This window comes from Aotus nancymaae, unplaced genomic scaffold (assembly GCF_030222135.1).
Source record: "Aotus nancymaae isolate 86718 unplaced genomic scaffold, 86718_ANA_hifiasm-v0.15.2.pri h1tg000029l, whole genome shotgun sequence".
NCBI classification, from domain to species: Eukaryota; Metazoa; Chordata; class Mammalia; order Primates; family Aotidae; genus Aotus; species Aotus nancymaae.
The window spans coordinates 8,182,525-8,203,438 of NW_026988442.1; the positions used below are offsets into that span (position 1 = coordinate 8,182,525).

Here is a 20,914-nt window from a genome sequence, read left to right on the forward strand (position 1 = left end):
ATGTTAGATCTGTATCCAATATAGCAACCAGTAGTCACAAATGTTTTCTAAATTAAAATTAAATTAAATTAAAAATTCAGTTCTTCAGTCACGCTAGCTACATTTCGAGTATTTGATAGCCCCATGTGGATAGTGGCTACAATATTAGGACGGTCCAGACACGGAACATTTCCATCATCAAAAATAAAGTTCTGCCAGATGGCACTGCCTCAGAACAACTGCAGCCAGGATCTGGAGTCAGTAGGCAAAGCCTATGCAATGCCAAGAAGGTTACGTCTCCATCATTCACAGACCTTCTAGGAGCCATATGGCATATTCCCATCCGAGATGTTTACAAACCAATTTTCAAATATCCAGAAATGCTTTGTACAAGTTATTACTGAATAATTTTGGATAATAAGGAGAACATAAAAAGTGTATATATGCTAAGTTCCTTCATAATTCAGATAAAATGAGGTCTCAAATTCATTAAAATCTAAGTAGAGGAAAAAAACATACTTCTTTGGGAAAAACATTCTGATTTTAACTTTTCCTCTTGTTCATCAGTTGCCAGCTCCCATGAGATACACTGAGACGACCCTGTGTCCCACACACACCGGATACCAGGTCCTGCTGCTAAACAAGCGGCTTCACTCCGGTGTACATCACACTGTTCCAAGGTGAATACCAGGATGTCACTGAGGAGGAGACTATTGAAACCACCAAACACAAACATGGTGCTAAGAGGAAAAAGGGAGAGAAGAAATTTACCAGAGACTTAGATAACAATTGCATGCTATACTTTTTTGTTTTTTTAAGAGACAGGGTCTTACTCTGTTGCCCAGGCTGGTCTCAAACTCCTGGGTTCAAGAGATCCTCTCGCCTCAGCCTCCCAAGTAGCTGGAACTACAGGAACACACCATCACATCCAGCTATCATGATACACTTTTTATGGACAATTTTCAAACAAATCTTACATAAATTATCTTTCAAGGTCTTAAAAACCATTCTTATTCCCTTCCTTTCTAAATTCCATCTTTTTATCCTGGCCTATAATCACCCAGAATAGTTCCAATAAGCTGCCTACTCTTCACAGCTACTGTATTAAAAAGTTCTCATCATAGGCTGGTGACTTTTAACCATGAGTTCCTGGAAAATTTTAATGTCAGAATATGCTAACATCTTTTAATGCTAAACAGCAATTCTATATCTTCATTTTTTAAATATTAAAAATAAAAATGTACCAATTTAAAGCACAGCTAAAAGCCTCTGTAATTAAAGCTGTGTCGTACTGGTTCATAAATGAGCTCAATCATTAACAGATAAAAGCATACACATGTACATTTGGGTACACAGTAAAAGTGGCATCTCAAATGAGTGGGAAAAGATGGTCTTTTCACTAAATGGTATCAAGATTATTAAACATATGGAAAAAGATAAAACTGCATCTATTCCTCTATATACCAGGATAAAGTCCCCATGGATCAGAGCACCTTCTGAAAAAAAGAAACCACACAAGCGCTAGAAGAATGGGTGAATTTCTCTATAACCTGAGAGTGGGAAAAAAAATGACTTAAAATCCAAAAGGTAGAGAAAAAAAGATTGAACAATCTAGTTATATGAATTAAAAACTTTTTACATGAAAATAATGCTATATGCAAAGTAAAAAACTAAACGATATGCTCTGAAAAAAAGACTTACAACTTATAGGAAAAGAACTATCCCTAACATAGAGGGGGGCTTTAGCCAGTTTGCAGGGAAAAAATGCAAATGACCTTAAACATATAAGATGTTCTAATTTCAGCGTAAGAAAAATGCAAATTAAAAATATACTAAGGTAGCATTTCTCACCTATAAGACTAGCAAATAAAAAAGCACAAAAATTTGACAATATATGGATTGGTGAGACTGTGGAGCAACAGGTACTCTCAGATACTACTGCTGGGCATGTAAAATGGTGCAGCCTACGGCGGGATTTGGCAAGCTCTAACAAAACTATGCACTTGCTTTTTGAGCCTGAAATCACATTTCTAGAGGTCTATCACAATGACAGAATACCAAAAATACAAAAAGAAGTACACATGAGGCTATTCACTACAGCATTAACCCATTTATGCTAGAGGGTAAATTTTTTTGTGAAAACTCAGATCTTGGTGATGACCTTGAGCAGTAAAATATAAATAACTCCCACAAGCTTAGTGTTCAAATAATGGAACACTAGTCATAAATGGGTTAATGATAATAGCGAAAGACTCAAACAGCCACAAATGTCCATCAATTGGGGATACGATAAACTATAGTACATCCACATAATGAAATATTTGGCAGATGTAAAAGGAATGAGGAAAATTTCTACATACTTCTATGAAGTGATCTTCAGTATATAGTGTTACATGGGGGGGGGAATGGAATGCAGAGAAAAGTATTCAAAGAATGTAGCCATTTATCTATTGAGGGAACAAGAAGGTCAAACACACAAACGTGTATACATAATTCATTTTCCTTTTTAAAAACAAGAACGCTAGTTTCTCTTTAACCTGTCTTCTTAAAAGACCTAGAAACAAATGGCCCACCCAGTAGCAATGAATACAACTAGTGCTTAGAGTGTGGGTATCTAAATACCATTCTTTCCCCCTCCTTTCACCCTTTTAAAACTAGAACTTTTTAGAGAAAAAACAAATTTCATGTCTGGATGAAGAAATGTTCACAATGAGTCTAGCAGATCTTGTTACAGTGAAAAGAAAGGAAGACTGCAGTAGTAGCCGATCAGCTCAAAAGCTTATAACTAACATAAAGATGCCCTCACTGGCTAAAGATGGAAAATGTTTGAAATGTAATAAAAATACAAACTATAATAGATCGAAACACATGAAATATTTTTAAATCCATGAGTTCATAATGATATATGTCTCCCACCCCCTGAAAAGAAACCTAATTTGTCACCTTTGGACAATGCTAAGAAATCAGTTCATTATTTTTGAAAATTGGAAAATAAAGGAAAAGAAACAACCCTATGAAGTGATCTTGCCAAAACAGTGAAGTTAATCTGATCAAGCTAATTTATAGGAAGTTTAGGAGAGAGACCAATATGTTATATGAAAGCCCTGGATACAATAATCAAAATCTGGGTCGGGCACGGTGGCTCACACCTATAATCCCAGCACTTTGGGAGGCCAAGGCAGGCGGATCATCTGAGGTCAGGGGTTTGAGACAAGACTTGCCAATGTGGTGAAATCCCATCTCTACTAAAAATACAAAAATTAGCTGGGTATAGTGGTGGGTGCCTGAAATCCCAGCTACTCGGGAGGCTGAGGCAGAAGAATTACTTGAACTCAGGAAGGGGAGGTTGCAGTGAGCTGAGATTGCGCTATTGCACTCCCACCTGGGTGACAGAGCAAGAATCTGTCTCAAAAATAAGTCAAAATCTGGACTACAGTGAGCTCTACAGGACAAACGACCCAGTTTCTCTTACAAATAAGGGTGAAAATGATGGATGGGGACCCTACAGATCAAGAGAAACTTCAGAGACATTTTAATCAGTTGTAACATATGGATCTTATTTGGATTCCGAGTTGAACAAATTAAACTTTTTTTAAAAAAATTGAGACAATTAGGAGATGTAAACACTGAATGGACACTGAGAGATACTAAAGAATAACTTTTTTTTTTTTGAGATGGAGTCTTGCTCTGTCACCCAGGCTGGAGTGCAACAACACCATCATAGTTCACTGCAACCTCAAATTCCTGGGCTCAAGTAATCCTCCCACCTCAACCTCCTGAGTAGTTGGGACAACAGGCACGTGCTGCCATGCCCAGCTAATTTTTGTATTTCTAGTAGAGATGAGGTCTTGCTGTGTTGCCCAGGCTGGTGTTGAACTCCTGCAATCAGCAGGGCTCAAGCAATCCTCCTGCCTTGGCCCCCGCAAAGTGCTGGGATTACAGGCGTGAGCCACCACCCCTTGGCTTAGAGAATTATTAACTTTAAATGTGTGATAACTGTATAGGGGTTGTGTTTTAAAAATTAAGTCTTCATCTTTAAAAGACAGCCAATCCTCATTCTATTTATGTGGTGCCACTAACAATGTTTCTGTCAATGATGAATGGCACATATGATGGTTGTCATCTAGTAAGCTAAGGTTAATTTATTACTGAAGAAAAGTTTTAAATAAATTTAGTGTAGCTTAAGTGTACAGTGTTTACAAAGTCTACAGTAGTGTACAGTAATATCCTAGGCCTTCACATGCACTTACCACTCACTCACTGACCTCCCAGAACAACTTCCAGTCCTGCATACTCCCTCCCTTCATGGTAATGGCCTGTACAGGTGTATAATTTTTCATCTTTCATACTGTATTTTTACTGTACCTTCTCTACATTTAGATATGTTTGGACACACAAATACTTACCATTGCATCATAATGACCTACAGTAATCAGTATAGTAACATGCTGCACAGGCTTGCAGCTAGGAGCAACAAGCCATACCATATTGCCTAGATGTGTAGCCTAGGTTTGTGTAAGTACACTCTGTGATGTTTGTACAATGATGAAATTACCTAAGGATGCATTTCTCAGAACGTATCCTTATCATTCAGTGACACATGACCATATTTATAGATTCCATATTTGCAAATTCACCTACTTATAAAATCCATTTCTAACTCCAAAATCAAAACTTGCAATAGTTTCATGATCATTTACTAGCAGGTATGCACAGAATGGCAAAAAATTTGAGCTGACAAACATGCATATTCCTAAAGTCAAACAAGGAGATGCTCTCCCTTCTTGTTTCAACTGTCATACTACAAACATGTCACTTCCATGATGTATCTAGTGCCGTGTTTTTTGCATTTTGTGCCTTATGTTAGTACTTTTACTGTTGAAATGGCCCCCCATGCGGTGGTGAAGTGCTGTCTAGTGTAAGAAGTGTAAGAAGGCTATGAAGAGCCTTACTGAGAAAATACATGTGTTACATAAGCTTTGTTCAGGCATGAGTTAAAGTGCTGTTGGCTGCGAGCTCAGTGTTAATAAATCAAGAATATATATTAAATAAGATGTTTTTAAATAAAAACACACATCAAAGAAAGTTATATATACTGACTGGTTGATGAAAATGTTGTCATCAGAGGTTTACAGAAACATAACCCTGTATTTCCCCTAGAAGCAATAATTCAATATTCACAAATTCAGTGTTTATAGTTACTTTATAGAGTTGTGAATAATGAAAATAAATTATAATCTGAAATATATACTTTTTTGAGTCAGGGTCTCACTCTGTCACCCAGGCTAGAATGCAGTGGTTCCATCATAGCTCACTGCAGCCTCAAACTCCTGGGCTCAAGCAATCCTCCTGCCTTGGACTCCCAAAGTGCTGGGATAACAGGCATAAGCCACCATGCCTGGCCTAATCTGAAATATCTACTGTAGATTTCAAAAACTAAAAAATGAATATCAGTTTTCATTTTTAATCTTGCTATCAGCTTACTCACTACCACATTAAGCAGGCTGGATTCAACTAGTTAATTTGTTGCTCAAACCAATTAAGTAACCTCCTCTTTTCAGTACAGTTGGTGTTCTCAGCAATTGTGAATACATTTGGTTGCACAGGGGCTCTGCAAAGTTAGGGAGAGTCCCTCAGAGACCCATGTAGCAGGCAACGGAGAGGCACAGCTGCATCTCCTGCCACACTGCTGCGTCACAGCCATCTCTCCACCTTCTTCCTGCCTCCCTCAAAACCTCAGTGACAACCAAGGAAGGCACAGCTCACCCAATGTTGTTGATCAACTTAAAATATGAAGAAACAATGTGAATTAAAGTTTATTTTCAGTAAATTATTTCATAAAATTAAACCAAAACTATGGCCTTTTAGTACATGGCCTCCCTCAGGATCCCCTGCTGCCTACCCAATCCTGCCTCACACATACAGATACTCACATATCAGGGTTCAAACACACCACTGGAATCACATAAAAATAAAAACATTACAACTCAGGCAAGGCATTCCCAATTCTGACTCGCGGATAAACTACATTTTATGTCAAAGTCACAATTTCTCTCTCCTCTGAGTTCAAATAAAACCTGAGAATGTTTTATAAAAGATTCATTGGTTTGCTAGTTATTACTGTACTAATACCTCCCATTTAGCAAATGTTTATTATGTGCCAAATCCTGTGCTAGGAGAACACTAGGAACACAAAAATGAAGACAGCTGATGCCAGGCTCCCACAGGCAAGAAAATGACAAAATGGTCCCACTGCATTTCAGATGAAAATCTCAAGAGGCACTTGCTAGAAAGCTTTAAGAGTCTTCTGTACTGAGGAAATTCCAGATTATGATTTACAATAATACTTCAAAAGATCAAGGTGGCCAGATATCCCTCCATTTTAGTCTCTGTCAAATGTTCTCATAGTAAAACCATATACATTGCTAAAAAACTAAATAATTACCTTATAAAGATAGCACTTTTTCCTAGTAGCTAGTTCCTAAATTGTGTCAACTCTTCCTTCACAACATCTCCAAAATATGTCACTTTCTCACCTTTGCTTTTTTTTTTTTTTTTGAGATGGAGTCTCGCTCTGTCGCCCAGGCTGGAATGCAGTGGCACAATCTCGGCTCACTGCAATCTCTGCCTCCTGAGTTCAAGTGATTCTTCTGCCTCAGCCTCCTGAGTAGCTGGGATTATAGGCTCCTGCCACCATGCCCGGCTAATTTTTTTGTATTTTTAGTAGACATGAGGGTTTCACCATGTTGGCCAGGCTGGTCTCCAACTCCTGGGCTCAAGTGATTTGCCAGCCTGGGCCTTCCAAAATGCTAGGATTACAGGCATGAGCCACCATGCCCAGGCTTTCATCTTTCCTAATGTAAGTTAAATTACCTCATCTGTCTTTCATCATTACGACAGAAATCTCAAAAGCTGAAAGAATTCTAACATGATACAGGCATTATAACACTTAAACATCCTTAGGATTTATATGGCTTAGAATTTTAAAAGGGAAAGTAGACAGCAGTAATAACAGCAGAAACTGAATGAGAAAAATTAATAACATGATTAGGCTGTTTAACTTCTTAAAAATCTTTAAAGCATACTGTAAGGAACAAGTAGAGTGGCCACTCTGAATCTCCCTTATTTAACTGAGACTTCTCCAAGCACTGATTTTTTGAAGAGCTCTGGTAGTTTGGGCCAGGCATTTTCGAGTGATACAAAGCAATGAACTGCAGATTTCTGATTATCCAGAGCCTAAGGGCTTGATTTATATTAAGCTTCACAATCTCTCCACCTCTGTTCTCCCACCTTATCCCCCATCTGAAGTGCCCTCTCTCCTTTTTTCCAAACTTCTTATGATTCAGATACAACTACTAGAAACTTGACAACCTAAGTACCACAAATAATAACAGAGGGCATAAGACAATGACATGCACGTAAATTTTGTTGCCCCAGGCACTCAGACCACACCAAACAGCACACTCACACTCTTGTGTGCTAAGAAAACTGGATCAATAAACACACCATTTGAAGTAATTCATATCCATATCAAATATTTTAAACATAAATCAGAAAATTTATACCCACATAATCTTGTAAAAAATCTACTGGGATGAGGGAATCTTGGGAATAATATGTAAGTCCAATTCCCTTTACTTCATTTTCATTTTAAACACAAAAGAAAAAGAGCAAGCACTTCTCCAATTACCTGTTGTGTAAGACTGCTGAATGGCCAAATCTGTTGACATCATGGTGAAGATCAGGTCTGGGAAGCACTGACCAGCGGTCACAGGCTAGGAGAAAGAAAAACATATTTCAGAAGGGATTACCATTTCTAATCAACAGGACCTGACATTTTCTTTGGGAAGAAGACTACAACAAAGGGAACTTCATAAAACATGCCTCTCAATTTTCTCAGTTACAGCAATATTTCTGGGTTAAAATGCAGCAGCAGCAGAGCAACAGGGCATGGAAGAAAGGTGGGATCATACTGCAATTCTAACTAGCAAACACGCCCAAAATCCATGACATCTGGATCACTCACCCGACTGCCTATCAGTCTGATCCACCAAAATGTTTTTTAAAGCAAGCAAATTTTATATTCTACAAAGCTTATGTCAACAAAACATATGGGTTTCATAATTATTTTCCACTTTTTTCTATATTGACATGCTCAAATGTAGTAGCTAAAATGGAAAAATACAGGTAGAAAATAAAATAGCAAAAAATTTAAATGTTATCTAATTTTTAAAAAGTCCCTTCCTAGATCCCCTAGATTGATTAATTTTCCTTTGTTATGACTCATACTAGCAACTTCTCTTCTGGATCTAATACTAGCTGAGTGCTACTATACTATGCCAACCTCACACTCAGTGTTTCGCTCTCTGAGCCCTAAATATGTGCCGGACTCTTCCACCTATATGTCTCTGCAAAATGGGTTTCCTCTACCTGGAGAGTCCTGCCTAACTTCACCCACCTGACACCTAGTGTCTCCAGGGATCCAGAGGGGATGGCTCCTCCTCAAAAAGGTGTTCCCTCTATGATTTAATGGGTACTCAGAGGTGCTCTCATACATTCTTTTCAGCGTGAAACACCCTGAAATACAATTCTATCGTCTGCTCATTTCTCTACCTCTTCCACTTTGAAGCTAAGGGCTTTAAGTTATTCCTCTGATCTTCTCAATGTACAAACTCAGTGGCTGGCACACAAATGTCTGTTAAAAATGAATGTCTGACTTGGAATAGTCAAAATCACAGAGACAGACAGTGGTTGCCAGGCATTGTGAGGAGGAAGAAATGGGACATTATTGTTTAATGGGTATAGAGTTTCAGTCTTAAAAGATGAAGATCAAGTTCTGAAGATAGATGGTGGTGATAGATGTAAAATATTATGAATGTGTTTAATTTCACCAAACTAGACATATAAATATAGTTAGGATGGTAAATTTTATGTGTATTTTACCATGACCAAAAAAACAATAATTTGTTTAAAATGAACATCTGATGATTTTTATGAAAGAGACCATCTGGTACGCATTGGCTTTGCATGAGCAAATACTGCCCTCTTCTGGTCTGGTGTATTACCACACCAAGACCATGTATGAAACCAGTTTTCTACGGAATGAGATAAAGCTAATACATGAACCAATTTTAACACAGTGCTGATGGTTACGACTCTGTAACACTACCAGGTAGGCAAAACATTACAAAAGAGAAACTAGACACCTCAACTCAGCCTCAAAAATTAGCATTCAAGCAATTAACAGGAGTGATTTAAAAAAGAATTTAATGTAGAAATAATTTTGATCAGATGTGTAACATTAGTCAAAGGAATATAAAAAATATCATTTGGACCTCTTTCAAATGGCCTGACCATTTTGAACTAGCAATATTTTCAGTCTCCTTTAAAATGTTGCTTATATACAAAATGATGCCTGAAGCTAAAATGGCTTTGGGAAACTTACCAATGTCATAGGCCATGAAATCTGAAGAGAAGCATTTGGCACCATGGCTCATAGATGTGTCATTGTGTGTGTTTCCTCCAAACACCAGCATGGTTCCACTCACTATCACAGCTGTGTGCAAGTAACGGAAAAATCGGCTGTCCTTAAGAATGGTCCTTTTGAGTTTATTTAGAAATAATAAATACAAGGTTAGTTTTTAAAGACTATTGATCTATCTGCTAATGTAAGAACAACCATTTTATTAACCTCAGACCCAAATGTACAAATCCTTCCAGATGTTTCCCTACATATAAGCAACTTTTTCAACAATACATTTTAAAGACCTTTAAGAATTTTGGCAAAATATATTAAGAACCTTAAATTCTTCATATCCTGTGGCTATATAATACCCAGTTTCTGGGCAGAAATCATGTGAAATATAAACAGAAGCTTAATGCATAATGCTTTCTTAATAAGATAAAAACAGAAAGAAACCAAAACTTTCACCTGCACAATCTCAGCATACCCACATAATGGAGTACTGCATAGCTAATAAAAATGATTATTTTTATGACAGACAGAATGTAAAACCGTATCCATAGCAGGGTATCAAATATGTGAGGAAAAAGAATAAAAACTATTGCTTTATAATTACATTATTTCATAACTCAAATTAGCTTTACATTTGTTAAAAAACTCCAAGCATTTTCTAACCAACCTACTATAGATTACAAAATAATGCAACAAAATAAATACTAGCTACTTTATTACCCTCTGTTTATTTCCCAATTTCTCTATATACAATGCTGAACAGAATTATCTGCCAGGCATGAAAACAAAAAGCACAGTATTTTCTCAACAATTGCCACTACAGAATTTATACCTTGAAGTGAAAGCTCAAGAAAAAGTACCCACCACATCTGGGTATCCACATCATATCTGTAGAGATCATCTGCAAGCCGGTACTTATTGGCACTGAAAGCCTTGTAGCCACCATGAACGTATAGGGCCCTGGTCCTGTGGTCATAAACACTGCTGTGGCCGTAGCCCCCCTGCACAAGGGCACCCTGGGTGTGTAATACACTCCACGTGTTCTTATCTGAAAAAAGAAAAACAGTTAAGGACAAGCATGGCAGACTCCTCCTCTCTACTAATGAAAATGGCCAAAGAGCTTAGAGCATGAAAAGGAATTTCAGGAGAGCTGATACATACAACTTTCTTATCTTTATATTTAAAAGAAAGCCACCTAAAACTTATAACAAAGCCATGTGGCTTAATTCCAGTCTGTTCTATGTTCTGATGTTCTAATATGCCATGTAGGAAAAGAATTAACTAAATTTAAAGACTTATAAGGCCAGGCGAGGTGGCTCATATGTGTAATCCCAGCACTTTGGGAGGCTGAGGTGGGAGGAGCACGTGAGGCCTGCTATGTTGGCCAGCCTGGGCAACATAGCAAGATCTCATCTCTACTAAAACTAAAAATTAGCCAGGAGTGGTGGCACGTGCCTGTAGTCCCAGCTACTAGGAAGGCTAAGGTGACAGGATCACTTAAGGACAGGGCATCAAGGCTGTAGTGAGCTATGATTGTGCTACTGCACTCCAACCTGGGTGACAGAGCAAGATCCTGTCTCAATAGATAAAATAAAAATACTCAGATTCCACTCAAATGAACATTGAATTCCCTATAACCTTTGGTGACCAATATATAGATATACTTTATAGGCCTACTTTCACAAAATGTTAATTATAGGTGGTATTCTTACTGCACAACAGCAGATACAATGAAATTTAACCAAAGAAAATATTATATATTAAAGGGTAAATCATATTCCACTAAACCAATCTCTGAAGGGCTAGGCAAATATTTCTTTTCTTCGATATTCGTTGTTTTGAATCATTTTTATTTATTCGTTTTAAACACCCAAAGCATTTTGTGTCATCTTTGGCTCCTTACCAAATTGACAGTGACAAATACACATTACATAGGAGCATCAATAATCTGCATTTTACTGGTAATATATTAATGTTAACTATGTTTGTTTGGTTTTTTATTTGTTTGTTTGTTTTGAGATGAGTTATCACTCTGTCCCCCAGGCTGAAGTGCAGTGGTGCAATTTCGGCTCACTGCAACCTCCACCTCCCAGGTTCAAGAGATTCTCCTGCCTCAGCCTCCCAAGTAGCTGGGATTACAGGTGCCCACCACCATGTTGAGCTGATTTTTGTATTTTTAGTAGAGATGGGGTTTTGTCATATTGGCCAGGCTGGTCTTGAACTCCTGACCTCAGGTAATCCACCCACCTCGGCCTCCCAAAGTGCTAGGATTACAGGCATGAGCCACCACACCCAGCCCAACTTTAACTACATTTCAAGATAAAGTGCTGAATCAAGACTAGGTTGAATCTTTCTAAAGAGTCAAAATGATAAGCTTAGAGGTTTTAAATCTGATGTTCAAAAGACATCTACTAGAAAAGATATACCTACCCAAGTCATATTCCTGCACATTGCTTATATATCCATAGAGAGGGCAGTGACCAAAGATGACCAGCATGACCACTCGGCCATTCTTCAGTGTAACAATGTGTGCAGAGTGCCCAACCACTGCATACTGCTCCTTTGCCTTAGGGGTCAACAACACCCATGACTCATTATGAATGTGAAAAACTCTCAACTCATTGGTCACATTCCCTGTTGAATCAATTTTTCCTCCATACATGTAAATTTTATCCTAGGAAAAAAATGCAAACAAAATTATTTAAAACATTGAAAAGATTAAATCTGAAAACAGAGAAGCATCAGTTCAAAAGCTCAATTATTATTCTCAGCTTAAAAAAGGTTAGTCAAGAAACTAAAAATAGAACTACCATATGATCCAACAATTTCATTACTGGGTATATATCCAAAAGAATGAAAATGAACACAACAAAGAGATATCTGCACTCCCATGTTAATTGCAGCACAATTCATAATAGCCAAAACATGGAATCAACTTAAGTGTCCACCAATGGATAATTAAAGAAAATGTGGGGTGTGTATATATATATATATATAATACACACACACACACACACACACACACACGCACACAATGGAGTATTCAGCTGTTAAAAAGAATGACACCTGGTCATTTTGTAGCAACATGGTCTGAACTGGACGTCATTATGTTAAGTGAAATAAGCCAAGCACAGAGAGACAAATTATGTTATCAATCATATGTGGGAGCTAAAAAAGTGGATCTCATGAAGATGGACAGTAGATTGGTGGTTACCAGAGGCTGGCAGGCTGGCGGGGGAGAATAAAGGAGGAGAAAAAGAATATAACTGCATTTATTACCACCAAACTATACACTTAAAAATGGTAAAGATGGTACCATTATATATGTATATTTTACCTCAATAAAAAATAAATTTAAAAAATTTTAAGGGTTAGCAAAGGGCGCCTTTCAGTGAATTACTAGGAAACAGATGAAAAAAGGAAAAACGGAAATAAAACTAATCATATTCTACATCTGTAGTACTTCACCACTTTTCTTGGACTTCCTCACATGAATCTGAATCTTTTACAGTATAAAATGACTTAGAAAAATAAAGTTGCCTCTTCTTACCATCTATCTACAAAAACGAGGAAATGAAAATGATTATTCAGTCACATTACAATGTGGCTATTCTTAGCTAAACTCACTTATGAGAATAAAAGCTAATCTACACTTTTTAATCTATATCTTTAACCATTTAGTGCCATAATTATAATACCCCATTACAATTTAAAGCCATTAAAATCTCTTGAGTTAAAAAAATTTCCATTTTAATTTCTACTTATAACGTAGCCAATTATATAATGCCCACAATAAAAAGTTTTCCCCAATTAAAAACCAATACTTATGTAGCTTTTCAACTACATAATACATGAAGTAACTGAGGAAAAGCTGAGTTTCTTGCTTAGTACAGAGTGGAGATGTTTTACCTTGTATAATGCCAAAGAATGACCATATCTAACAACCACACTGTTCACAGAACGGTTTAGTGGAAGCCACTCCCTAGAAGCAAGGTCATACCTACAAAACAAACAGATCATATTTTCACCCAACTAATAAAACAGAACATCTCATATTATTTCATTTGTGACACAATCCAGTTTGGAGATGCTCACTAAACCTACCATGGATGTAAGGGGGCACTTGTCACCTTCGTAAACAAACTTGACACCTGGGCCCACTGGGCAAGTAGTAACTCAGGAAGAGGAGCTGAACTACAAAATCCTGGGAAAAGAAAGGACTACAAATCTACTGGAAGGTTCTACCACTTCCTGAAAACCTCCTGGATACACAGTCTAAATCATTTAAAGGTTGCATTGTACTCAAGGGACTTAAAATTTTATTACGATAACTTTTGTTTCATTTTATCATGAGAAAAGCAAGATGGGTACCAAAAAGGGGATGATAATTAAGCAAAAGAAAATCACTAATCTTTCCTTTTCTTTATCTAATTGACTAAAAATATATTTTCAAATGCCAGAATACCACTATAGCATTTCACTTGTACTATGAATATAAAGACCTTAAAATACAAGAATGCCAAAAAGAAAATAATTTATAATCCTGCTATGCAATTTATACTTATTCATGCATTATTGAATAATCACATTCAGTATCTTAAAATACTCACTTTGAGTTTTTGCTTTTAAGACAAACTATACTGTTTTTATAAAAATCATACATGTCCATTATAAATAATGTAACCAATACAAAGAATAAAGAGTTAAAAGTTTTTTTAAAAACTATCCCACATTCCATGATCTAGAAATCAGTATTATTAAGTAAACATCATTCCAGACATCTTTCTATGCATGTAAGAGGATACTGTTAATAGAGTTAATTTTAATTTTCACAAAATAGAAAAAAAACAAATATTTATATTTATTTTTACCTTAAGTAAATATTTGCTGCTTTTCTATAAAAGTTTACCCGTATATTCTAAGTATTTTAAAAATTTTGAAAAATATTATCATATACAAGCAAAAAAAAATAAGAAAGTTTATCACAATAGCAAAAAAAGGAAACAAATGTCCATCCATTGAAAATCAATGAATATATGGTAATATATCCAGATAGATATAGAATAAGTATACAGAATGAAAAATATACTCCAGCAACATATGTCAACATAAATCTCAAAACAATGTTAAGCTAAAATAGCACACTACAGAATAGTTTCTATAGACTAAAAACAGAAAATTTATTCATACTACTATACTTTCATATATATGTAAAATATAATATATATATGTAAAGTATAACATCTATATGAAAGTATGAACAACTGACACCAAAATCAGGAAACAGGTTATCTCTGGGACTTTGGAGAAACATGGAAGGGACTTCAACTGTGTTAGCAGTGTTTTATTTTCTAACCCGGTGGTGAATGCGTTGGTATTCATTAATTTTCTCTAAGCCTTTCCTTTGATCTTAAATATTTTATACATGATCTGAAGTAAATATTTTGTTATATTTTTGTCACCATTTGTTTGGTGACAACTATTAAATATGAATAGCATATAAATTGACATTGGCTATTATTTTACATGTTTTTAGAATATTCCACAATTAAAAATACATGACAAATTATTTAGAGATTGAATTTAAAATAATATGCAATTTATTTTTGTAAAGAATTCACTAACTTCTTGCTTTAAAAGCTGAAAAATCTTAGCACTCACATTTTCTCTCATTTCTTCTTCCAATTTGTGTTATAAAAATTATACTACATTTGGTAACAGTAATTCCATAGTTATTTAGTCCTGAATTTTAGCTCAATCAATCTCCTCATAGTCCTTTTACCACAATTTCTCTTTCTTGAGCTCTTCAATTCTCCCCTGGATTTCACCGTCGAGTGGGTTTTTGTTTTGTTTTGTTTAAGCAGAGTTAATAGTACTGTTTCCCTGAGTTCGCTCCTGTTTGAGAATATCCGCCTGCTAGCTTTACAGCAGAATGACACCTTACCTGGGTATACTATTCTTGGACCATCCTTTCTTTCCTCCAGAACCTTGCAGATGTTGCTCCCTTGAACATTGCTGGTACTGAAAATGTTACAGAGAAGTCTGTGGCCAGCTTATTTCTCTCTTTTTCATGGTTTGCTTTTCTACCTGGAAGCCTGAAGAATTCTGAATCATTCTCATTCTCTCTTCCTCTCTCCCTACCCGCAACCTCTATTTTTTAATGACATGATACTGTATTTTACTTCAAATAGAAATAAATCCATCCAGGAATATGATTTTATAAAATAGACTGCATACAACTGCACAAAGCTTTTGTGGAATTCTGGCTATGAAAGGTGTTTTCTGAGAAGGACTCACATAGCTTCCGACCACACATATACATACATCTTATGTTCAATCCAGAGGCTTGCTTCTGTACATTTAAAAGAGAAGAAAGAAACAGAGGAAGCACAGAAACAGGTCTCCACATTTCTGTCAAAGGACATGGAGGGAGCCCAATCTGTCTCTTAATGTATTTTGCTCCTCTTCTGTCAGTAAGTCAGACCAAGAGCTTGTCAGAGACACTTAGGTGCTGGCAGGTCCCCATAATTTGGCTAAGGTGAACTACCAAAAGACACTTAAACAACATGCTGTTAATTATCTCTTAGCAGAGAGAAGCAAACATAAGACAACAACAATACTGATAACATAAAACATAAATTTTAAGTACCAGATAAACACTCCTTCTGGGAGCTGAATCCAAGATAATAGAATAGTGGACAACTGATTCTAAGACTTAAACAAGCAAATAAGCAAAGACAGATTTCAGGAATTCAAAAAAACATATCTTCCAGAGAGTGACAGCACCTCCCTTGACCCCTTTAAGATGGCTGGCAAGCCAATGACCATCATGTACCACAGGGTACAGGTTTCAAACTCCATAATCGCCTGGTAACCAACCCAATCTGGCCACCTGAAGACCAAGGCAAAGGCTCCACGGAGACTAGACATGACCCCAGCCAGTAGGTAACACAGAACTACCGGAAGCATCTCAAATAATAATTTGTCCTTTATCCCAAAAGTTTAATGACTTTATTTTTCTTGGATAGACTCCAAGTACAAAAAATTCAATAACTTGATGAAATCAGGTTTTGTCATTGAGAAACTATAAAATTTTTCTGAAACACCTTGTGCTGTCTCAATCCATCTGTTACATGTGTTAGGTTATTTTCTTCAGTGACATCAATTATATTTATATTTGATCACCTTCTGTCCTTCATGTGTTTTTGATTTTCTCTGTTTTTTCCACTACATTACAATTAACTCAATTAACCTGTCAGTAATTCAATTTTCATTCTCATTTTTGCTATCTAATTTATTCATATTTCTTTAGGCCTACAACCTCCCAATTCTTCTCACTGTTATTATCATCTTCTTGTCTTGTAGCTTTCTCTGAATTCGAATTCTCATTAAAGTTGATCTGCAGCACGATGCAGTTGGAAGGAATCTCCTTCTGCTCCTTTAAGCTGTTTTTCTTCCATGATGGGTTCTTGTTAGATTTTACAGGCTGCAGTCTTTCTTCCTCTTTATTTTTTCATCATAGAATATTTGCACTAGCTACAATGCCACCTCTTTCATTTTGTTTGAGGTTAGACATAGCTCTCCAGACATTTTATTTGCAAAGTGTGGGTGATTTCTTAATTCTGTTCCCACTGTATCTAAGACAAGTTTATCAAATTTCCATCCTTTCCATAGCTGTAGTGTGAGGGCTGGTATTTTATGTTCTACCTATTCTTCTGAAATCTAAGGAAAATAAGAGGGTGTATAGTCTATTAGGATAAAATACCCAGACTCTCCTCTCCTCTGAGATTTTGCTTGTGGTCTACAACAGGGCTCAGATCATATTTTAATTTAAATAGAAGCCCTGAGTTCTGGGTAAGGAATCAGCCACTTGGTCAATTTTTTCCCTTTTTACCTGATCCTCCCCCACAATTACATCTCCTGCTCTTCAATTACCATCAAAAACAGTAATGCTCACTCAGTTTCCTTCCTTCTAGATTTTGGGCTATCACCGAGAATTATTAGAATCTCCCCTACTGTGGTTTCTGTGGGGTATGTAACAGGTCAGGTCACCTTGGTGTTCCCTGAGTCTGCTTTAACATTTATTGGATTTGCCGGGCACAGTGGCTCATGCCTGTAATCCTAACACTTCAGGAGGCCAAGGCAGGCGGATCACTTAAGGTCGTGAGTTCAAGACCAGCCTGACCAACATGGAGAAACTCCATTTCTACTAAAAATACAAAATTAGCCGGGTGTGGTGACTATAATCCCAGCTACCTGGGAAACTGAGGCAGGAGAAGGTGGAGGCAGAGGTTGCAGTGAGCTGAGATTGTGCCATTGCACTCCAGCCTGGGCAACAAGAGTGAAATTCTGTCTCAAACAACAACAACAAAAACACATTTATTAGATTTGGTGATGCTACTTTCCTTATTTGGTTGACTGCTGATCAATGTCTTACTATTTTTCTTTTAAACTTAAAAAAAAAAAGCTCTTTTTTGCTCAAGAGAAGGAAATTTGGTAATCAAGTTTTAACTAGCAATCTTAACCCAGGGGATCAAGACCACTTATTTCACAAGAGGACCATTGGGTAACAAAATGGGAACTGCTTTTTAATGCAACTAAAAAGTTTTAGGTTAAGAGGACTATGAGGAAAACAGACAGAAAGAGCAATTCCTAAAATACTTTTATGGAAGAGTATAAATGACTACAAAATCTGTAATCTAAGTTCCAGAAAAACTACTTCTAAAAAGAATCACTAAATTAACTTTTCATGGAAGTTCATTACTTGGAACTATGCTAATATTTACATGAAACAAATAAAGCTACAGAAATTTTATGTTTTGATCAAGTAGAAAAAAAGTTATGATCTAAAAAATAATGTGGCTTATGAAGTATATCAGTCAAAAAAAAGTAATAGGTGACATTAATATTTCCAGGAACAGATGTTTGTGAAGGAAACAAACCATTCATTTACTCCCCCATTTATTTGATAAATACTTATCTGAGTACCTTCTATGAGCTAAGCTCTGAGTGCAGTGAGTAAACGTGGTCCCTAACCTTGGAGAACTTGGCAAAGGCAGACAAGGAGCAAGTACAACAGCATGCACAGATATAACCAAAAATCACAAACACTGCTATAAAGAAAATAAAGACTACAGAAAAGAAAAACAGGGAGAAATGTCTGAATTGGTTGGTCAGAGAAGATCCCCCTGTGAGACAACCACACTGAAATATAAAGGGTGAGAAGACACCAGCCCTAAGGCCCAGTACAGGAACAGTCTAGACCAAGGGAACAGCAAGTGCACAGGCCCTTCAGGTAATGACGTACACTGTATGTTTCGGGTAAGAAAGCAGGCTGGTGGGGCAGGAGTGCTGTGAATGATGGCAGGAGAGGAAAAGACTGAGTCTGGGAAGGTAAACAATGGTCACATCATGCAGGGCCATTAAATCCAAAGGGAAGACACTGATGGGTTTTAAGAAGTTGGAAATAATATGATTTATATTGTTTAAAGGCACCCCAATTCATGTTTAGCAATCTGATTAATAGGAATAAATGAAAATGAACAGATTTGATAGAAATCTACTGCTGAAGATTAAGAGATAACAGCAGGCTGTACATAAAGATAAAAGAAAAAAATATGACAAATATTTGGTGACAGAGTTGAGGGAGCTTAATATTAAATTATGGTATGAGGAGGAAAAGATGGGGAAATATTAAAAGACTCCCAGATTTCTTGCTTCAAGAGAGAGGGAAGATGTTAGGGTAAAATCACATAATGGTAAATATGTACCTTTCATAATATCTACTAATATAACAGCAGGAAGGCACAATCACTTTCATGCCTTTAATTTTACCTTCTCATGGTGGCAGTACTAGAGATCAGATTTGGGACAGATTCTAAAAAGCTAACAAGATTTGACATATTGCGTCAGACAGACACTGGGGTAGTCCTCATGATCTCCACCTCCTGGTGTTCATACCCACGTACAATCCTCTCCCCTAGGAGATAAGCAGGATCTATGACTTCCTTTTAACCAACAGGATATGGCAAAGATGATAGGATATCATTTCTGTGACATCCATCCTGCTAGCAGACTCAGTCTAGAGTCTCTCCTTGTAGCCTGTTGAAGTAAGCAGCTATACTGGTGAAGACCAAGTGACAAGAAACTGTGTGGCCTCTAGGAACTGAGGTAAGCTCTAGGAGCTGAAGGCAGCCTCTGGAAGTTGAGAACAGCCTCCAATCAATAGCCAGCAAGAAGCTGAGACTCTCAGTTTTATAACCACAAATTGATTCTGCCAGCAACCTGATTGAGCTTGGAAATAAATTCTTCCTCACTCAGGCCTGTAAAAGAGAATGCAGGCCAGCTGACACCTTGACTACAGACGACTCCTGACCAACAGAAATGGTGATAATAAACGCAAACTGTTTTAAGCTGCTAAGTTTGTATAATTTGTTATGTAGAGAGAGATAACTAATAAATATACCAATACAGGGTGTGAAGAAACAAGAAGTCACAGATGACCCAAGATTTCTGCCTTAAATAAATAGAAGGATGAAGTGGTCATTAACTGAGATAGGGACATCTGGGGGGAAGAGCAGCCTTGAGAAAAAGATGAGCGTGGGACATGCTGAGCATAAGATGCCTAGTACACAGCCAGAAGGTTGAGATGTCAATTAAGGAGCTGGAGATAGGGGCTCAGATAAAAAGTATAGGCTGCAAATACAAATTTGGGAGTCACCAAGTATAAAGGCCAAGATATTACATGAGATCACTAAGAGGGTACATAAACAGACAGGGGGACCAAGGGCTAAGCCCTGGTCTGACATCATGCAGAAGTCAGTCAGTTGAAGGGTAATGAGCTAAAGAAGCTAAGAAGGAATACAGAGTTAAACATGTATATACACACATACACATATATATGTATCTCAAGGGATGTGGCATCCTGGAAGCCAACTAAAGAAAGTGTTTAAAAGATGAGGGAAGGATTAACTGTATCAACTGTTGGTGCCAGATCAAGTAAGATGAGAACTAAGAATGGGAAATTAAAAATTCAGCTCCTAAGTCACACTAGTCATATTTCAGGTGTGAAATAACCACACATGGCCAGTGACACGACAGAGTAAATACAGAACATTTGCATCATGCCTGTAACTTCTATGAGACAGCAGTGAGCTACAGAAAAGAAGACAATAAGGGGGCACAGTTGTAAGGGAAGGGGAAATGTGGTGGCAGGAGTTTGTGGAAGTTGTTTTCTGAATTTTATCTTTCAAAAGAGAAGCAGGAAGCAAGGCCATTACCTGAGAATGAAAACAGAAGAAAAGGTGGTAGGAATTTGAAAAATAAAAAGATGATATGAGTGTTAAGAAGGAGAACAGGGGAGGGAGTGACAAAGAATCAATGGATTATGGACCCCTGTAGGGATCAAAGACTGTTAGGGTATTAGAAAGATCTGCAAATACTGGAAAGTGGCTCAGGTAA

At 37.0% G+C, this 20,914-nt stretch overlaps 1 protein-coding gene across 3 annotated transcripts in view; it reads right to left on the minus strand.

Moving 5' to 3' along the window:
• ATRN (attractin) overlaps positions 1-20,914 on the minus strand; it is a 166,963-nt gene that overhangs the window by 79,727 nt on the left and 66,322 nt on the right. For all 3 annotated transcript variants that reach the window (XM_064382272.1, XM_064382274.1, XM_064382273.1), the window contains exons 7-12: positions 13,364-13,454; positions 11,885-12,128; positions 10,319-10,502; positions 9,425-9,579; positions 7,670-7,754; positions 499-719 (exon numbers count right to left, since the gene is read on the minus strand). In XM_064382272.1, coding sequence (XP_064238342.1) covers positions 499-719; positions 7,670-7,754; positions 9,425-9,579; positions 10,319-10,502; positions 11,885-12,128; positions 13,364-13,454 — 980 coding nt within the window. The remainder of the gene's footprint in view (positions 1-498; positions 720-7,669; positions 7,755-9,424; positions 9,580-10,318; positions 10,503-11,884; positions 12,129-13,363; positions 13,455-20,914) is intronic.